At 37.4% G+C, this 18,168-nt stretch overlaps 1 protein-coding gene across 6 annotated transcripts in view; it reads left to right on the top strand.

Annotated features, from left to right (window-relative positions):
* LDAH (lipid droplet associated hydrolase) overlaps positions 1-18,168 on the top strand; it is a 104,830-nt gene that overhangs the window by 24,120 nt on the left and 62,542 nt on the right. For all 6 annotated transcript variants that reach the window (XR_004806449.2, XM_025454551.3, XM_025454552.3 and 3 more), the window contains one exon: positions 6,062-6,205. Coding sequence is in view for 5 of the 6 variants with exons in the window: in XM_025454551.3 (XP_025310336.1) it covers positions 6,062-6,205 (144 nt within the window). In the remaining variant the exon portion in view is untranslated. The remainder of the gene's footprint in view (positions 1-6,061; positions 6,206-18,168) is intronic.

Here is an 18,168-nt window from a genome sequence, read left to right as displayed (position 1 = left end):
TACTGAAATGGAGAAGTATGAAGGCATGTTAGAGGGAGTGAAGTAGTCCTGTCTCCTGAGCTCTGTCTTCTCTGCTAATTAAGAGTTGAGGTGATCTGTTGAGAATAAGTATGGCAGAGAGTAGATAAAGGCCCCAAGGAAAGTGGCCAGTGTTGAAAATAGCAGATATTGGGAATCCCTGGGTGGCTCAGCAGTTTAGTGCCTGGCTTCAGCCCAGGGCGTGATCCTGGAGTCCCACATCAGCTCCCCCTGCAGGGAGCCTGCTTCTCCCTCTGCCTGTGTCTCTGCCTCTCTCTCTCTCTCTCTCTCTCTCTCTCTCTGTGTCTCATGAATAAATAAATAAAATTTTAAAAGAAAAAAAAGAAAATAGCAGATATGCAGGGTGATAACCAAAAGTAAGTAGACAGATTTTGAGCAGCAGTGTGATGGAATAGCAGGTGTATTGGGAGTGAGGTCTGAAAGAGTAGAAGGCTCATCAGAGTGAGAATGGTTTGAATGTTAACCATTTCTGGGTAATGAAAAAAATCTAAGACTGTGGTTCTTAAAGTTGGGGTCAAGACCAGGAGTATCATCTAAGAACTTGTGAGACATGCAGGTTCTTGGGCTGCATCCTAGACCTTCTGAACCAGAAACTCTGGAGGTGGCATGTGTTTTAACAAGCCCTCCAGAGGATTGTGATGTGCACACCATTCAACTAGGGTGTAGCTCGTTGTGTAAGTTAATGAAGATCTTTGAATTTGATCAAGGTAATGGATTATGGGACAAAGGTGTTGGCTCAGTGACCCTACCAGATTTTGAAATCTCCTGACCTGGAATGGCAAGTGAAACCATCATTTAAGGATCGAGGCTTTCAGGGAATGTGTGAGGATAATTAAAAAGCTGATAGATGGAAGTGGAGGAGAAGAGGTTGTTACAATAAAATGGATGAGTAGGTGGAGCTGATTGCTCTAATGTGCTTCCCCATTCAGAGGTGCTTGTTTGCTCACTTATTTACACTCAGCACTGGGAGTCCTGTGTTGCAGAAGTCTTACTCTCCTTGGGGCATAAGAGGTGTTAGAGAAGAGTGCCAGCTCTGCTGCTCAGGCTCGAAAAGAAAAAGTCTGTCATGGGGAGAGCCAGGTGCAACATACAATGAAGAGGTAGATAGAGGGAGCATTCAGTGAAGACCTGGTGGGGAAAGAGAAGCTGAAACCATTTGTTGTTTTACGGTGTCATTGTTTTATAGTGCTTTGACACTTTCAGATGATATTTAGCTTCTTAGTGTTCTTTTATGTTTGCCCTTCTCTTCTATTACTGCTCTTGGCCCTTTTTCTTGGAATTCATGGGAGCTGTAGGCTGGTGCTGCTCGTTAGTTTGTGGAATTCAGATATTTTGTATTTGGGTGGAGCCTATTTATACTGTGGGGAAAAGTAGGATGACAGAATTTCAAGGATTGTTAAGCCACTAAAGACATCATGTTTACTCTGTCTCTGACAGACTGATACATTTCTTTTGATATTATTTTACTTTTGCAGCTAGCAAAATTTATCACTTTTAAATTGGTAATGATAATAAGTGATTTATTAGAATCCAGGATTGAAGGACTTTTATTTTCTCTTTTACAGTGAAACTTTTTTAAAGTTTTTGTTAAGTAACAATATCCTTGGACTTTCTTTAAATAGAGAAATGAGCAAAGGAAGCCAATTTAAGAACTCACTGTGGAGCATATTGAGTCATTATAACTCTCAAATGGTCCTCTGGGTATAATAGAGTCATGTAATTATGTCTTGTATGGAGTTTAGTGATTGGAAATGGAACAGACAAGGCTCTAAAGGCAAGCCCAGAGTTCTGTCCACCTGACAGCCTTCTGTATAGATGCTATGCCACCTGAACTTTCTATGTGGCAGTTTTTGTTCCCTACAAGATTAACTAGAAGGCATAAGTCTACAATTGCAATGTTGAAGAGCTATTTATTGGGGTCTAGAAATTGTTACTGAAGCCTCTGTTATATGTTGCTCAAGATTTGACTATATGTTTGATCAAGCATGTGTTTTTAACACATTTTAATATCCTTTGATAAAGTGTTTTACTGGCATTTTTGTACTGGAAGGTTTTCAAAAATCCCTACACCTAAAAATACAAAAATACATAACATGAATGTATGTGTGTGTATCTGATTCTTGTTGCATAAACAAGACCCTTTCAATTTTTTGTGGTTTCCTAACCGAGAAGTCAACTTCATGGTTCATAAAGTGTAATAATATAAGCCATACTATTTAAGTGGCAAAGTATGCAATGACATTTAAACGGTTTGCATTACATTTTCCACTTCTATCTCAGTTGTAAGTTGGATCTTTGTGTTACTTACCAGCTATTGTATATTCTTCTGTTCCTTCAGGAGCCAAGCTCTTCATCGCTGAGGGCTGTGCACCTGGTCTTCTCCTGTCCTGGTCTCCTCTTTCCTCACATTTTTACATGGTTGATTTTTCACCTTTCAGATCTTAGCTAAATGCCACCTCCCCAAACATTTTTCTCAGACTACTTTAATCTCTTCCCTTCTCTATCACACTATCCTATTTATTTCCCTCATGGAAGTTATCACACTCTTGAGTTATTTATTTATTTAGTTATTTGTATATATTTTCCCACTAGAATATGACTTACAAAAAGACCTTTACCTGACACAATGACTTCCATATAGTAAGTAGTCAATAAATAATTGATAACTAGAAGAATATTCAAAAGAAGCTATAGCACTGACTAGAATGAAATGAACATGAAGTAGTTAACATTATCATTTACTTAGTGATGAGAAATTGGTGAACAAGAAAGCATCAAGGGATTTGCTTAAGATCTCATAGTCATTAAGGGAAAGAACTCAGAACCCAGAAATAGGAAGAAAAAATTGTTTTATAGCAGTTCACTAGCTAGTACTCTTCAGTTTCATATCATAACTCATCATAATTATTGCATCTGAGTCATATAGTTGTTATCTGAATTTTCCTGAAATGAGTTTTAACATGCTTTACACCTTAAAATTACAGAACGTCACTTCTAATTTATTCGATAAAAAATATGTAATAATAGTTAACATTTATTCAGCACTTATTATGTGCCAAGTATTGTACAAGTGATTACCCATGCCTTACCCCTAATGATAATGCCAGCTACTTTGTGAGCCTTTTGTAAGATTAACTGAAACAGGATATGCAGAAGAGCCTAAGCCAGGTAATGTATGCTTTTTTTAAATCCAGTATTACTCTTTTCTTTTGTGTATTCTTCCAGCCATCAAATATTTTTTGAGCACTTTTCATCTTTGTGATCTTGGGCAAGCTATTTAACCTCCTTGTGCCTCAGTTTCCTCGTCCATACAATGGAACTAAGAATAGTACTACCTCATGGCAGGACTGAATGAGCTAATACGTGTAAAGCACTTAAATGCTGCCTGGCGTGTAATAAGGTACAGCACTTTAAAATGTGGGCTAAGGGCACCTGGGTGGCTCAGTTGGTTGAGCATCCAACTTGTGATTTCGGCTCAGGTCATGATCTCAGGATCATGAGATCGAGCCCTGCTTCAGGCTCCGCACTGATTGGAGAGTCAACTGAAGACTCTTTCTCCCTTTCCTTCTGCCCCTCCCCTGCTTGCTCTTGCTCTCTCTCTCTCTCTCTCTCTTGAATGAATGAATGAATAAATAAATAAAAGTTTTTAAGAAATAAAACAAAATGAGAACTATTAGTATTTTCTAGCCATATAAAAAACACTGTAAAACTTTGCTGAGAGCCATAAAACATTTGAATATGAGACATGACCCATTCCTAGATTATGCTCAGTAATGTGTAAAAAAATCAAATATTTCTAAATTAATGTATAAATGAGATGAAATTTCCGTTGGAATTCCAGTAAGATTTTTAAAGATGAAAGCTGTTGAAAATAATTCTAAAGGATGTGAGGCCAGCCTAGAAAATTTAGGGGGAAAAATTAAGAAAAGGGATTTGCCCTGCCAGTTAGTGAAACATTTAGAAACAACAAACAAAACCAAGGTGGTAATCAAGACAGTATGGTGCTGGCAGAAGAGAAAAGGAAAAAAATAGATGGAATTATTTGGAATCAGAATTAGCAAGCTAATGTAAGAATTCAGTGTTAAATTCAAAAGACGTTTCAAATCAATGCAGAAAGAATGGATTATATAATAAATGGTCTTGGGAAGCTTGGCTAATCAGTTGGAAAGAAGTTGGATTGCTACTTTGTACTGTATACTCAAAAATATTCCAAACTTATGGAAGATTCAGATATAAAACATGAAACCGTGTTCTCCACAACCACCACAGAGGTTATAGCTCCAGTACTGTATACCTCTCTTCCTTCTCAAGCTGCCCAGTGACCAGGCAGCTGACTGGAGAGCAGGTTACTGCATTTGAGGAATTTCTTTGCTATGTAACAAAGATGACAGTAGCACAGTTACAGAAAGGAATTTGGAACTTGGGTCAGTAGGATAGAATGCAACAGAAGCAAAATAGCACTATGAGTGATAAGGCCACTTATTACCATCATGGCTACACGTGACAAGTCTGACTAGCTACATTTATACAGCACTTGTGTATTGAGCAGTATTTAAGTACTTTACACATACTAATTCATTTAGTTCTCACACGAGGTGGTGCAATTATTTTATCCTCATCTTGTGGACGAGGAAGCTAAGGCCCAGAGAAATTAAATGATTTTCCAAAGATCATACACCTGATAAGTGGCAAAGCCCAGATTCTACCTCACACAGTTGGCTCCAGAATCTGTGCCCTTAACCACTTTGCTACATTGCCTATCCAGGAGCCTGAAAGATACAGATAATGAAGAAATCTGTGTCATTTGACAAGGGTGGCAGAGGTTATATATCAGTTCAGAAAAACCATGTTATGTAATTGCAAAGAGGAGAAAACCTAATAGCATGAAGAGATAATAAATTGATTGGAAAATTGATATTGATGGAAATGGACCAGTATATGTGAAAACATTATACAGATGATGATTGCAAGGTGAAAACCCCATTTCACTGTGTTTTCCCCCTGAAGATGTATTGGATTGACTCTTTTCCTAAAAGGTCATTATTCATTCCATTTCTCTGTAGCAAAACCATGTCAAAAATACCTTCTAGACATACACAAGAAAAATCTATGTGTATTAGTTGGTGGTCTTTTTCCCAAAAGCTCAAACTATACATCTGCTTACAATATAAGTACTTGTGATAAATGACAAGGAAACCTCAGTAGACTCCTTAAAGTACTGTTTGTGAATGATTCTTACACTGATTTGTTTTCATGCAGCTTGCTAACTGAGCACAATAAAATCTCGAAGGGCTTTAGAGGCAGGATTAATGACTTTAGACTATAAGAATGATAATGGGAAGCCACTGAAAGGTGTTTAAATTGGATAGTGCTATGGTTTGATTTGAAGTTTGAAGGTATCTCTCAGGGTACCCTGAAGAATGGGTCCCAGGGGACAAGAGTAGATAGAAGGCTCATGAGGAGGCTGCTGTAGGAAACTCCAAGTGATAATACTCATGGGGAGATGTGAAATGCATAAGATGTGAGATCTATTTTATTTTTATTTCTTTATTTATTTAAAAGATTTTATGTATTTTATGTATTTTTATGTATTTTATGTATTCATGAGAGATGAACACTTAACATTTGAGCCACCCAGGTGCCCTGTGAGACCTATTTTAGAAGCAAAGTTGACAGGACTTACTGGTGAATTGGATGTGAAGAACAGGGAGAAACCCAAAGTGACTCCTGGTGTTAGGACTGAGTATTTGGCTTAGGATTGGTGGTTCCATTTATTAAGTTGAGGAATAGGGAGGAAGAATTTATCTTGAACCGTTGAGAAACAAAGCAGGAGCAGAAATTTTCTTAGTGATCATTCCCAGACTTAAGGTATAAAGGATACTAAAACTGAAGTATATGTATAAATGTTAGTAGATATTGTAGAAGAGAAAGTGTGAGGTCACATAGATCTTTCTTTTCTACCCTGCACATCTTATGTGAGTTTATTGCTTTAGTTAACTAAGGTCTGTGTTTCTCTTCTTAGGTAATCCAGGATTTTCTGCCTTTTATGTACCATTTGCAAAGGCTTTGTACTCCTCAGTAAACCGATGTTTCCCAGTTTGGGTTATCAGTCATGCTGGACATGCTTTGGTCCCCAAAGGCAAGAAGATTCTTACAACCTCAGACGGTATGTCTTTATTAACACCTGCTTTCCTTTACAGTGAGTGGATGTTCATGTGTCTAGAAAGTTAAGAGTCACACCATTGGAAACCTCTGCTTGTGGCATTGGGGCCATGCTGCCACATTTTGGTAATTTTAGGATTTTAGAGTCCTTTTCATTTTCTGGCAATCAACTATATATTTATTGATCAAACACTAATTTTCCAGGGTTGTACTAAGAGGAGTGGTGAGAAAAAAAAGCATCATAAGACCTGATCCTTACTCTCAAGAGGCTCTTATTCTGACATTTAGAAAATGACTAAGTGATAACCTCTAGTCTGCTCATCATGTGGGTATTTGAAGAATGAACAAAGGAAAGAACATAGTATGGGTTTGAGAAGACTTTGTGGAGTAGATGGGTTTCAATAGTTGAGTAGAATTTGGATCTGGGGTTTGGGGTGAGTGCACAGTTATAACAGGCAAAGGAAGTAGCATGGCAGGGAGAGAGATTCAATAGGTGGGTCGGTGTGTTAGTGTGTTAGTGCTGGGCAGGACCAGACTTGGAGGAACCTCGGAGCTGGGGAGAAAGCTCCTGGGGGCTTTTAAATGGAGAAAGTAGCACCAGGTAGCTGCAAATTACCTTCCTCTAATGTAGGAAAATACAGCATGCTCATTCCTCTAAAAAAGAAAAATATAACTTCACTTCTCTGTATGCATTCCATTCAACAGCCATTTGTCCCAAGCATGACCCTTAGTTAATTTGAGATGGGAGAGAGGTGGCTATGGCTCTAGTTTGCTCCTGGTTCTGGTATGCCTCTCCCATGGTATGAGCATCTTACTGAGCATCTACTAATAGGGGAAACCATGTGTGGATAGGGAAGGAGAAAGGAGCAGGTGATATGGGAACTTTCTGTACTAATCTGTTCAAATTTTCTATAAATCTAAAACCATTCTTAACAAAACCTGTTAAAAATATGGAATTTAAAAATAATTTAATATTTAAATATTGCTTTTTTTAATTGTTTATAACAGAAACTATATATTAGGTAGTTTGATTAACAGGGATTTATTTTCTCATAGTCTGGAGGCTTTGAGCCCAATATTGGGGTTTCAACATGGTTAGATTCTGGAGAGCCCTTCTTCTAGCTTGCAAATGGCTTCATTCTCTTTGTGTCCTCATATGACCGAGAAGGAGAGAGAATGATTTCATGTGCTCCGGGAACCTCGGATATCTCCTTATAAGGCCACTAATCCCCCTTACTAGGGCTCCACCCTTATGACTAACTTTAATCCTAATTAACTCCCAAAGGTCCTATCTCCCAAAACCATCACATGAGGTGATGAGGTGATCACATTAGGGCTTCAATATAAGAATTTTAAGGGGGCAGCCCTGGGTGGCTCAGCATTTTAGCGCCACCTTCAGCCCAGGACCTGATCCTAGAGACCTGGGATCAAGTCCCACATCGTGGGTGGCTCAGCATTTTAGCGCCACCTTCAGCCCAGGACCTGATCCTAGAGACCTGGGATCAAGTCCCACATCGGGCTCCCTGCATGGAGCCTGCTTCTCCCTCTGCTTCTCTGTGTGTGTGTGTGTGTGTGTGTGTGTGTGTATGTGTCTCATGAATAAATAAATAAATAATCTAAAAAAATAAAAGATTTTTAAGAGATACAAACATTGAGTCCTTAACAGTTGTGAATAGGAATATTATATACTGACATTCCAAATCTCATCACAGGTATAGGTCAGCATATACATATGAACATTGCACCTAAATAATAGTAAACATACAAGTTACTTCTTGAAACATTTTTACTAAATATTTATTCAGTTTTAATAGTTGCCTTTGGTCTATCCTCAGAAGTATTTCCTGACAGTTTTTAGAAACTGGGAAACTGGTCTTTTAAAGACTTGACCCTATTAAGTAACAGAAGAAGTTTCTGTTCTTTTTTTTTTTTTTTTTTTTTAAGAAGTTTCTGTTCTAAGTTGAATTTCTTCACACATTTATGAACATCTGCAGGTGTGCTAAATTTACAAGAATTGCTTTATTTGAAGAAGTGGGTGACAGTTAAGAGGTGATTCTTATTTTTATTCACATCCTATTATGGCTGTTAATTGGAGCATATGGTTAAGACACAATACAGTTATTGCAGAATTTAGGAAATAAAATCACCCATCATGCATACAGAATAGATACTCTTTGGTTCTATAGTTAATATGAAATATAGTTCTCCTTTATTTTCTCTCCTGAAATCATAGCTCAAATTCTGTGTGTCATCTGACTCTGAACATCTCAACTCTCTGGATCTTGCTTTGTTTGTTTGAGAGAGAGAGTGCAGTCCCAGAGTGGGAGAAGGTGAGGGGTGGGGAGTGAAGAAGGAGAGAGAGAATCTTAAGTAGGCTCCATGCCCTGTGCAGAGCCCAATGCTGAGTTCAACCTCATAACCTATGAGATCATGACCTGAGTCCAAATCAAGAGTCAGACACTTAACTGACTGAGCCACCCAGGCGCCCCTCCACTCCCTGGTTCTTGACCTCTTCTCTTACTTCTCACATATGGTAGTATAGATCAGCTTCCTGAAATCTTAGTGCTTTCCAGAATCCTGTGTTAACTTTAAGTTGATTTTAACATCAGATACCAGCTCTTGTGGATGGAATTTAATCTCGCCCCCCCCCCAATTCCACTTAATTTAATCATTTTGAGTACCCACTGTGAACCTGTCTCTTTGCTAACACTTAGGAAAAAATACACCTGTACTTAAAACACATTTGTTGTACTTAAATTGTTCATGGTTAGGTAATGTCACTAGCCAGACTTCCTGTGTCCTCCTCTTTAAGGCATCACCTGAAAGATTACCCTTGTCTCTCAGGGAAACCCCTACTCCTCTCTGCTTACAATTTCCACTTTCAGTGCTCAGGTCTTTGGTGAGCCAGACTGTGCTTCCATACTTTAGCCACTCCGAAATCTTCTACTGCCATCTCCACCACCTTTTTCACTTCCCTAATTATCTTCCAATTATAGATCTACAGATTCAGTGCAATCCCTGTATAGATTTTCACCAAAATTCCAGTTGTGGCATTTTTCACAGAAATAGAAAAAAAAATTCTAAAACTTGTGTGGAATCATAAAAGGCACCAAATAGCCAAAATAATCTTGAGAAAGAAGAACAAAGCTGAAGGCACCATGCTTCCTGATTTCAAACTATATTGCAAAGCTAGTAATCAAAACAGTATAGCCCTGGCACAAATACAAATCAGTGGAACAGAATAGTGAGCCCAGAAATAAACACACACATATAGTCAATTAATTTTGCCAGAGGCTCCAAGAAAACGCAATGGAGAAAGAAATAGTATCTTCAATAAATGATGTTAGGAAAATTGGATATCCACATGTAAGAGAATAAACAAATACACATAAAATTAATTCAAAATGTACTAAATACTTATATTTAAGACTTGAAGTCATAAAAGAAGAAAACATAGGGGCAGAAAATATGTTAGAAGAAAGCATAGGGGAAAAGCTCCTTGACATTGGTCTTGGCAGTGATTTTTTTTAGTATGATACCAAAAGTATAGGTAACAAAAGCAGAAATAAACATTGGGACTGTGTCAAACTAAAAAGCCTCTGCACAGCAAAGGAAACAATCAAGAAAATGGAAAGACAAGTGGGAGAAAATATTTGTGAACCATCTATCTGACCCAAAATATATAAAGAACTCATACACCAAGATAGCAAAAAAACAAACAAACAAAAAAAAACTATAGTCTGGTTTAAAAATGGGCAAATTTTTCCAGAGAAGACATACAAATGGCCAACAGGTATATGAAAAGATGCTCAACCTCACTGATCATTAGGGAAATGCAAATCAAAACCACTGTGAGGCTCACCTCACACCTGTTCAGATGATGATAATCAAAAAGACAAAAAATAACAAGTATTGACAAGGGTGTGGAGAAAAGGGAACTCTTGTGCACTGTTAGTACAACCATTATGGAAAACAATATGGAAGCTCCTCAAAAATTAAAAATAGAACTTCCATATGACCCAACAATCTCACTTCTGGATATATATCTAAAGGAAATGAAATCAGTGTCTCAGAGAGATATCCATACACACATATTTATTGCAGTGTTATTCACAGTATATAAATAATTTCAAGATATGGAAACAACTTAAGTGTTAATGGATGAATAGATTTTTAAAAGTGTAAGATAGATAGATACACACAATGCAATATTATTTGGCTATAAAAAGGAAAAGGAAACCCTGCCATTTTCAACAGCATGGATAAACCTAGAGGATATTATGCTAAGTGAAATAAGCCAGGCACAGAAAGACAAATACTATATGACCTCAGTTACATGTGGAATTAAATAAAAAAAAAAAGTCAAACTCAGAATCAGAGTTCTATGAACTATTGCCAGCATTTGAGGAATTGGGGAAATGGAGAGATGTTGGTCAAAGAATACAGACTTTCAGTTGTAAGATGAATGAGTTCTGGGGATCTCATGTATAGCATGATGATTATAGTTAATAATACTACATTGTATAATTGAAATTTGCTAGGAGAGTAGATCTTAGTGTTCTCATCATCACAAAAAAGAAAAAGGGTTATTATTCCCTCCATCCCAAGCCTGCTGATGGCAGTACCTTCAGTTAAGAGGGCCTGCAGTGCCTGCCTGGGAACACATCACTGGTAGGGAGCTCCACAGACATTTCTTCCATCCAGGCCCCTATTTATGGCTGGCCTGGCTCTTGTGGTTCTTAATTATGATTGCAGGATACACTTCAGCAAGAAACCATTGAGGAACAAGATTTATTACCTACATGGCAGGGGGAGCAGACCTTGGGTTCTGTTAGGGTCCAAGGGTGGAGTGTCTACAATTGCAGGTTCACTCTTCATTGGCTAATGCAAGGCTTAAGAGCCAGAATTAGGGCTTGGGGAGGGAGAAGTGGGTCACATAAGCAGTCAGTTATCTAAATTACCCAAGGCTTTCTGAAAGGTACCTTCATGAGTAGAGTGGCCTAGTTCCCTATCTGGCTGTTTTACTAGTAGCTGTGTCATACAGATGGCAATATGCTTATTCAAGATGGATGTCTTTTGAAATGGAAGCCTAGTCAATCAAAAGCTTGATGTCAGGCACTTAACAGTACACTACATGAGGTGATGGATATAATAATTTGATTGTGGTAATCATTTCACAATATATCTGTATATTAAATCATCACATAAAAACAATTATGTGGTATATCCTAACTATATACAGTTTTTATTTGTTAATCATATTTCAGTAAAGCAGAAAAAAATAATTGTAGGAAATGGGTGATGGGTATGTGTGATTCTATTATATTATTCTCTTTACTTTTATGTATGTTTGAAAGTTTCCACTACTGGGAAAAAAAAAATCTTTAAAGAAAGAAAAAGAATTATAGAATCTTAGAGGTAAAAGTATCCACAACAAATCCTACCTTGAACCCTTATTTTTCAAGGAAGGAAAGCCCAATAGGGCAAAATCACCTTCTGCTAGTGAGTGGCAAAACCTCGACAGGAAGCCAGCACTTTGAGTATTTAGTTTAGTGTTACCTCCTCCTGTCGAGAGGTCATCTTAGCTGGCTAATGCAAAGTGCTAATGAGACTCCGTTTTCAGGTTTAGTTACTCCATGGGCTAATTCTCAGATTGGCCCTTCCATGATCACCAGTTTTACCTGGTCTGTGACCCTTTTCCAGCTGTGGCTCATAGGGGAACAGGAGTAATGGGGTATAGAAAAAACAGCACAACTCATGGCAAATGTTGTATAAATACTTCAAAGTGGCTTTTTTCATAGTGTTTTTTCTCTGTGTTAATGCACACACACGTGTGTGTGTCCCTCTATGAATTCAGTTCACTTGAGAGTCTTTAACACTCCGCTTAAAAACTAGGGTATACTTTGAAAGATAAGTAAATCTTGATTACCTACCAGTGAAGGACTTTAAGAGCAGTAGTGAAGTAAAACTGAGTATACAGAGATTTTGCTTCCTTGGTTAAAAACATGTATTTCAACAGCCATCATATTGAAATGTGACTGATACTGTTACTGATAGTATGTAGCAGATACTTGCTCTGCTATGAAATATCTTAACAGATACATCTTTCTTGTTCTAAGTTATTTCTATGTATAAGCCCAAAGAAAATTTTAGGTTCAGTATCATAGTTTTTCCTTTGTCAGGAAATTTATGTTTGCTTAGAATGTGCTTTTGCAATCTTAGGTTGTGTTTGGAAAACAGAGGTGTTAGAATTCTTAGAAAACAGACTTGAGGAGTGCCTGCGTGGCCTCAGTCATTTGGGTGTCCAACTCTTGATTTCAGCTGTGATCATGATCTCAGGGTTGTGGGACTGGCCAGGTCTGTTCTGTGCTGGGTGTGGAGTCAGCTTGGGATTCTCTCTCTCCTTTCCCTTTGCCCCTCCCTCTGCACACGTGCACATGCTCTCTCACTCACTCTCTCAAATAAATAAATAAATAAAATCATTTTGGTTTTTTTTTTTTTTTTAAGAAAAAAAAGAGAAAACAGACTTGATTAACTGCTTAAAAAGCCACCAGCTCTGCTGGCCTGTTATCTTACCTCTGGCAAGAGAAGACATTAAGCCCAAAACAGAGGGAGCTAGGAAGTAGTGAAAATAACCTCAGGGTACTCAGTGAAGGATGATACATCTTCTTTTGTGTAATGTAATGGTGATAAGGTGACAAGTCTAATTCCTACATTCTTAACCTGGGTGAGAAGCTATGTACTGAATTATCTAATGAGAGCAACATTCAACCCCTTATCACAAGAAGCCCTTAAGTGAAGGCAAAATCAAGCATTTGAACAGGAAGAACAACATTGAAAGTTGAAAATAGACTCAAAGGATAACCCTAGATCAAGGTTTCTCAAATTTTGGCAGGCATCAGAGTCACCTGGAGGATTCATTAAAACACAGATGAGTGGGTGTCACCTCAAGTTGTTGATTCAGTAGATGTGGGGTGGATCTGGGAATTTGCATTTTTAACAAGTTCCACTGGTAATGTTGATGTTGTTAGTTCTAGGACCACATTTTCAGAACCACTACATAGCTCTTGAGGAAAACCAGTAAAATTATCTGTGTGTGGCTGAATTTCTGGGAAATGTCTTTGGTTCTCATTTTCTTGTTTGTTTGTTTGGTTTTTAAGATTTATTTATTCATGGGGTGGGGGGCAGAGACACAGTCAGAGAGAGAAGCAGGCTACTTCCAGGGAGCCTGATGTGGGACTCAGTCCCCAGCCCGGGATCATGCTCTGAGCCAAAGGCAGACGCTCAACTGCTGAGCCACCCAGGCGGCCCTGATTCTCATTTTATTTTCTTAAAGATTTATTTATTTATTCAGAGAGAAAGAGAGAGAGAGAGAGAGGCAGAGGGAGAAGCGGGCTCCATGCAGGAAGCCTGATGTGGGACTCGATCCCAGGTCTCCAGGATCACACCCTGGACTGAAGGCGGCGCTAAACCGCTGTGCCACCGGGGCTGTCCTGATTCTCCTTTTAAATTGACATCTTATTTTTTATAACTTTGAGTATGCTTATTGCTTAGGCTACCTGTGCACTGTTGAGTTAATAACTTAGTAATTGGAGCCTGGTTCCTTTGCTACCTAATGAGAACAGTGCCATCTAGAGGCATTAGCCCAAAGGGCCACCAGAGGGCCAAAGGAAGCTATGGTTTTCTAGAGAGGGTACATGAGTGGCTCATCATCATCAAGGATTTATTGACAACCTACTAGATGATTATGTGTCGTACTGCGGAAATCTACAAAGAAATAGAGATTCCAGTCTCCGCCTTTTAGGTTGGTGACTTTCTATCTGTATTCTGAGGAGCCCAAAAGTTCTAAGATGGGCACGTGGGGCTCTAGTATCCCATCCAGCCAGAACAGTTCTGCTTTCATCTGTTTTACATATTAAAGGTTATGTTTGCAAATGCATGCTATGGTAGATTGCTTTGGATAGGCAGGGTAGATAGATTATTCATCATCCAAGATTATTGCCCTAAAGAACAGGTTTTTTGACATGCAAAATATGGTGTGAAAATATATAATCATTGAGAGAGAGGACATAAGCTATAACCACCCATCAAATGTTGAAAGTATGTTTTGCTTCATATTAGCACATGTTAAAATTATGAACAGTTGGAAATAATATTCTAGTTGCGCCACATTATCACAACCATAAATTGAGTATAATTGGGAGCACAGATGTTCACCAATGTCAGGAGGGGGTGATTCAAGACCAAAAAAAAGTGTGAAAAGAAAATGTGAGGAATTAGAAGTATAAACTCCTTCTGGCTTTGATTTACTATAGAGTCAGCTTACTTGACGGCAGATTCATTATCAACTATTTTAAGTCATTTGTTCAAAAAGTGTAACATAAAAACTAGAAATCACAGTGATTTAGTTTCAGCTGATAAAACACTACCTAAAAAAGTTACACAATCTTTCAACTGATGATGAATTTGAGTCATGCTTATCCAAAGAAACAGTAAACCACTCCCATTCCAGTATTCAAACACAAGGAAAGAGAGAAAAACAGTAAAATTTTGTCTCTTGCCAGGACCACGATTGGCAGAGGAGCATGGAGGCAGAATGGAATGGCTAGAAAAGCCAAAGGCAGGCACAGTCAAGTCTGGGGGACTCATAGTCACTGGACAGTAAACAAGGCTCTCAGTAGGTGGGAAGAAACAGGGAAAAAAAACAAGGGGTGGAGCAAGAAAAGAAGTTAAGAATCCCACAAATTGTTAGTCTCGGGGAAGACAGAAGCAAGAAGCACAACAAGACTAGGGAAAGTAATACTGAAGTCAGTGTCCTGTTACACAGGCCAGGTCACTGCCCCTTTCTTCATGGGCCTTAGCCTCTTCCCGCTGCTCACAACAGTGGAGCCCAGACTCCCTGGTGATGTTCAGTGTCCTCCTTGATCAAGTGGCAGCCTTCCTTTCCGACCTCATTTGTTCCACCTTCCTATAAACCACAAACAGCCACAGAACTCATCATTGTCCAGAATTACACCTCACACTTTTATGTCTTTGGCTTTTGTTATTTGCTAAGTCAATAAACATTATGTTCTTCTTGCTGAATCAATCTGTCTCTCTCTCTCTCTCTTTCTCTCTCTTGGTCTCTCATTTCCCGTATTTTCCCCTACTAAAATCCTTAGCAGAGCACTGGGTTTTATCAGGTGAAAAGCATAATTTGATGACCCCAGTTTTTAGCCATGTATTTGGAGAATAATTATAATAAATTATTTTATAAGACGTGTTTGGGGCTTAAAAGATTTTATTTATTTGATAGCAGTTTTAAATAGGATGCCTACCTACCATAGCCTGTGTTCCATGCCTTAAAATTAGCTAGCAGACTTACACCAATGTTTAGATGCAACAAGTTTACAGAAATATTTAGGGGGCCAGGGACAGTCGAGGCCTAAACTATGAGAATGTGCTTTCACATCAGCTTAGTAAACTCAGGGTACAGTCATGAAAGGAAGACCTTTGGATCAGTGAATTACATACGCATGAAGAATTAGGGACATTCTCATCCACCGTTTCACTGATGTTTTGCATAAACTTAGATAAAGTCCCTTGGGGCTTTTGTATTCCACTGAGAGTAATGGAGAAATGAATGGTAATTTCCCCTATAAAACTGATGTAGGTAGGAAAGTCATGTCAAAGCATTCTTAATTAAAATGTTTTATTTTGAGAAAAGAAATTTAAGTATGAAAAAGTACAAACAATAGTGTAACAGTCCAAGGTTCTGTTCCTCGATTTTCTCTCAATAGTTATCACTTTGCCATATTTGCCATAATTGCTTTAATATTTTCTGTTAATAAATGAAAACAATTCAGAAGTTCCATTTTTTTAAATTTATCTTTATTGGTACTTTTTTAGGGAAGGGGGGAAGGGGCAGAGGGAGAAAAAGGATCTTAAGCAGGCTCCACACCCAGCAAGGAGCCCGATGTGGGGCTCAATCTCACAACCCTGAGGTAATGACCTGAGTTGGAATCAATTGGTCCTAGCAGAAGGCTCATGTAGCACTAATCTCCAATTTTGTTAGTTCTATGGTCATAGATAACTTGTAAATAAATACTGCTTAAACGACAATATATAGTAAGACTGATTATGCATTTATATCCAATATGTACCTAGACATACATATATATTATGTATGTATTATTAAATTTAGGCCATATGTTTGCATTCAAATATGTAAAGTTACACATTTATAGTAATGTGAATTAGTAAAGAATATTTTCTAGATATTTATCTTGTTTTATTTGAAGAAGGGCACAGTAGTTTTCATGAATCCAAAGGGGCATTACCTTTCAATTGTTCTAAACGCAATTAAAATGGTTTAATAAATTAAATTAAAATCCGTATTTTAAATGCAATAAAAATTTATTCTTTTCTCGAGGAAATGCTTTAGATAAACTTATTTCAGTGTTTTATAATTGTGTTTTTATCTATTTGTTTGTTTTTATTAGATTGTGAACTCCTTGAAGATAAGGGGAGTATACTGTATTTATATCTGTATTTTCAAAGTCACCATGGGCTGGCCATTTAGTCACTGTTTTCTGTCAGAGTGGTCAATTCACTTAGTGTGAAATGGAATGAAATACTAGTTATCAGATACCTATGTCTGTAAGGGATACATAACATTTCGATCCAAAAGTGACAAAATTTTAATAACTGAATCAATTTGAACAACTAGATAAAGAGTAAATGTGAAATACTAATATTACTTAATTTCTCTAGTGAACTCTGTAGGAACAGATTATATGTACCTTTTGAAATAAACTCCAGACTCAATATATGAGCTATAAAGTAAATAGAAATGGGTCTAAGAAATAGGGTCAGGTTCTAAAAATTGTCAGTATTATATTTAAGACCATATCTTGATAGATGTTATGTTCCAAACATATTTAGTGGATTGTAAATTGTAGTACATAGTACATTTTTCTACAGAAAAAAAATGGCTTAGGTAATTTCCATATTATTATTTTCATTTTGGTACAATTAAATATAATTATTTTACTATATTTTATGGAAAGTGATAATGATTTCTGGCCTTTTTTCAGAGTATATTAAAATAATAATCATGAAAAACAGTGAAATATATAATCCTTTAACCTTTAGTTTTTACTAGTAAAATAATGTCCAGATAGCACATTTAAGTTTGCTATCATTATTATTTCTAGAAAGTATTTTCTTCTCCTTTAACCTCATTACTATAGCAGACATTAATAAGTAATGTGTTTACCTTGGAAATCTACTGAGCAGTTCCCAGAGGTAAAGCTAGATTTACTTCTGAAATATTCATTTGATTAATCTTTTGAATTATAGTGTTCATTAAAGTTCATCTGAAATATAATCTTTTAGAACCTTATTTCTGGTGTCAGTGAAGTTTTAAAATGTTTTACTGCATTTAGCTCATTTTCTTTCTCTTTGCGCTATCCAAGTAAATGTTCTTGGTATATATTCCAGGGAGGACTTAAATGATGGGAATTGGAATGATAGCAACCATAACTTTCACTTCTCTTATAGTTTATGCCAGACACTTGTGTTATGTGCTTTAAAAATATTATGCTTACACTCTTAGGAGGCTAGAATTATTATCTCTGTTGTAGATAAGAGGACACTGAGGCCAGGTTAAAAGATTTGCCTTAGCCACCAAGTTAATAAGGTGCTCAGCTGGGAGTTAGACTCAGATTTATTTTGTCTCCAACACCCATGATATTACTATACCATGCTGTCCCAATGAAAGGAAGATTTTGACAGTTTCAAACATTATATATTTTGAAAAATAAAAAAATGGGTTTGCAGGTCTTATAGATGTTTGTTTTGGAGTATGTAAGGATAATATGATCACTTCTGGGTGGAGGGATCAAATCAGATAAACTGAGAGGGGAACATAAAGTACTCAAGTGTAATATTCAATGAACACTTTTAATTTGGAGCTATCAGGGGCCC

The sequence above is a fragment of the Canis lupus genome, chromosome 17, assembly GCF_003254725.2.
Source record: "Canis lupus dingo isolate Sandy chromosome 17, ASM325472v2, whole genome shotgun sequence".
Lineage (NCBI taxonomy): Eukaryota > Metazoa > Chordata > Mammalia > Carnivora > Canidae > Canis > Canis lupus.
This window is presented reverse-complemented; position numbering and strand designations above follow the sequence as displayed.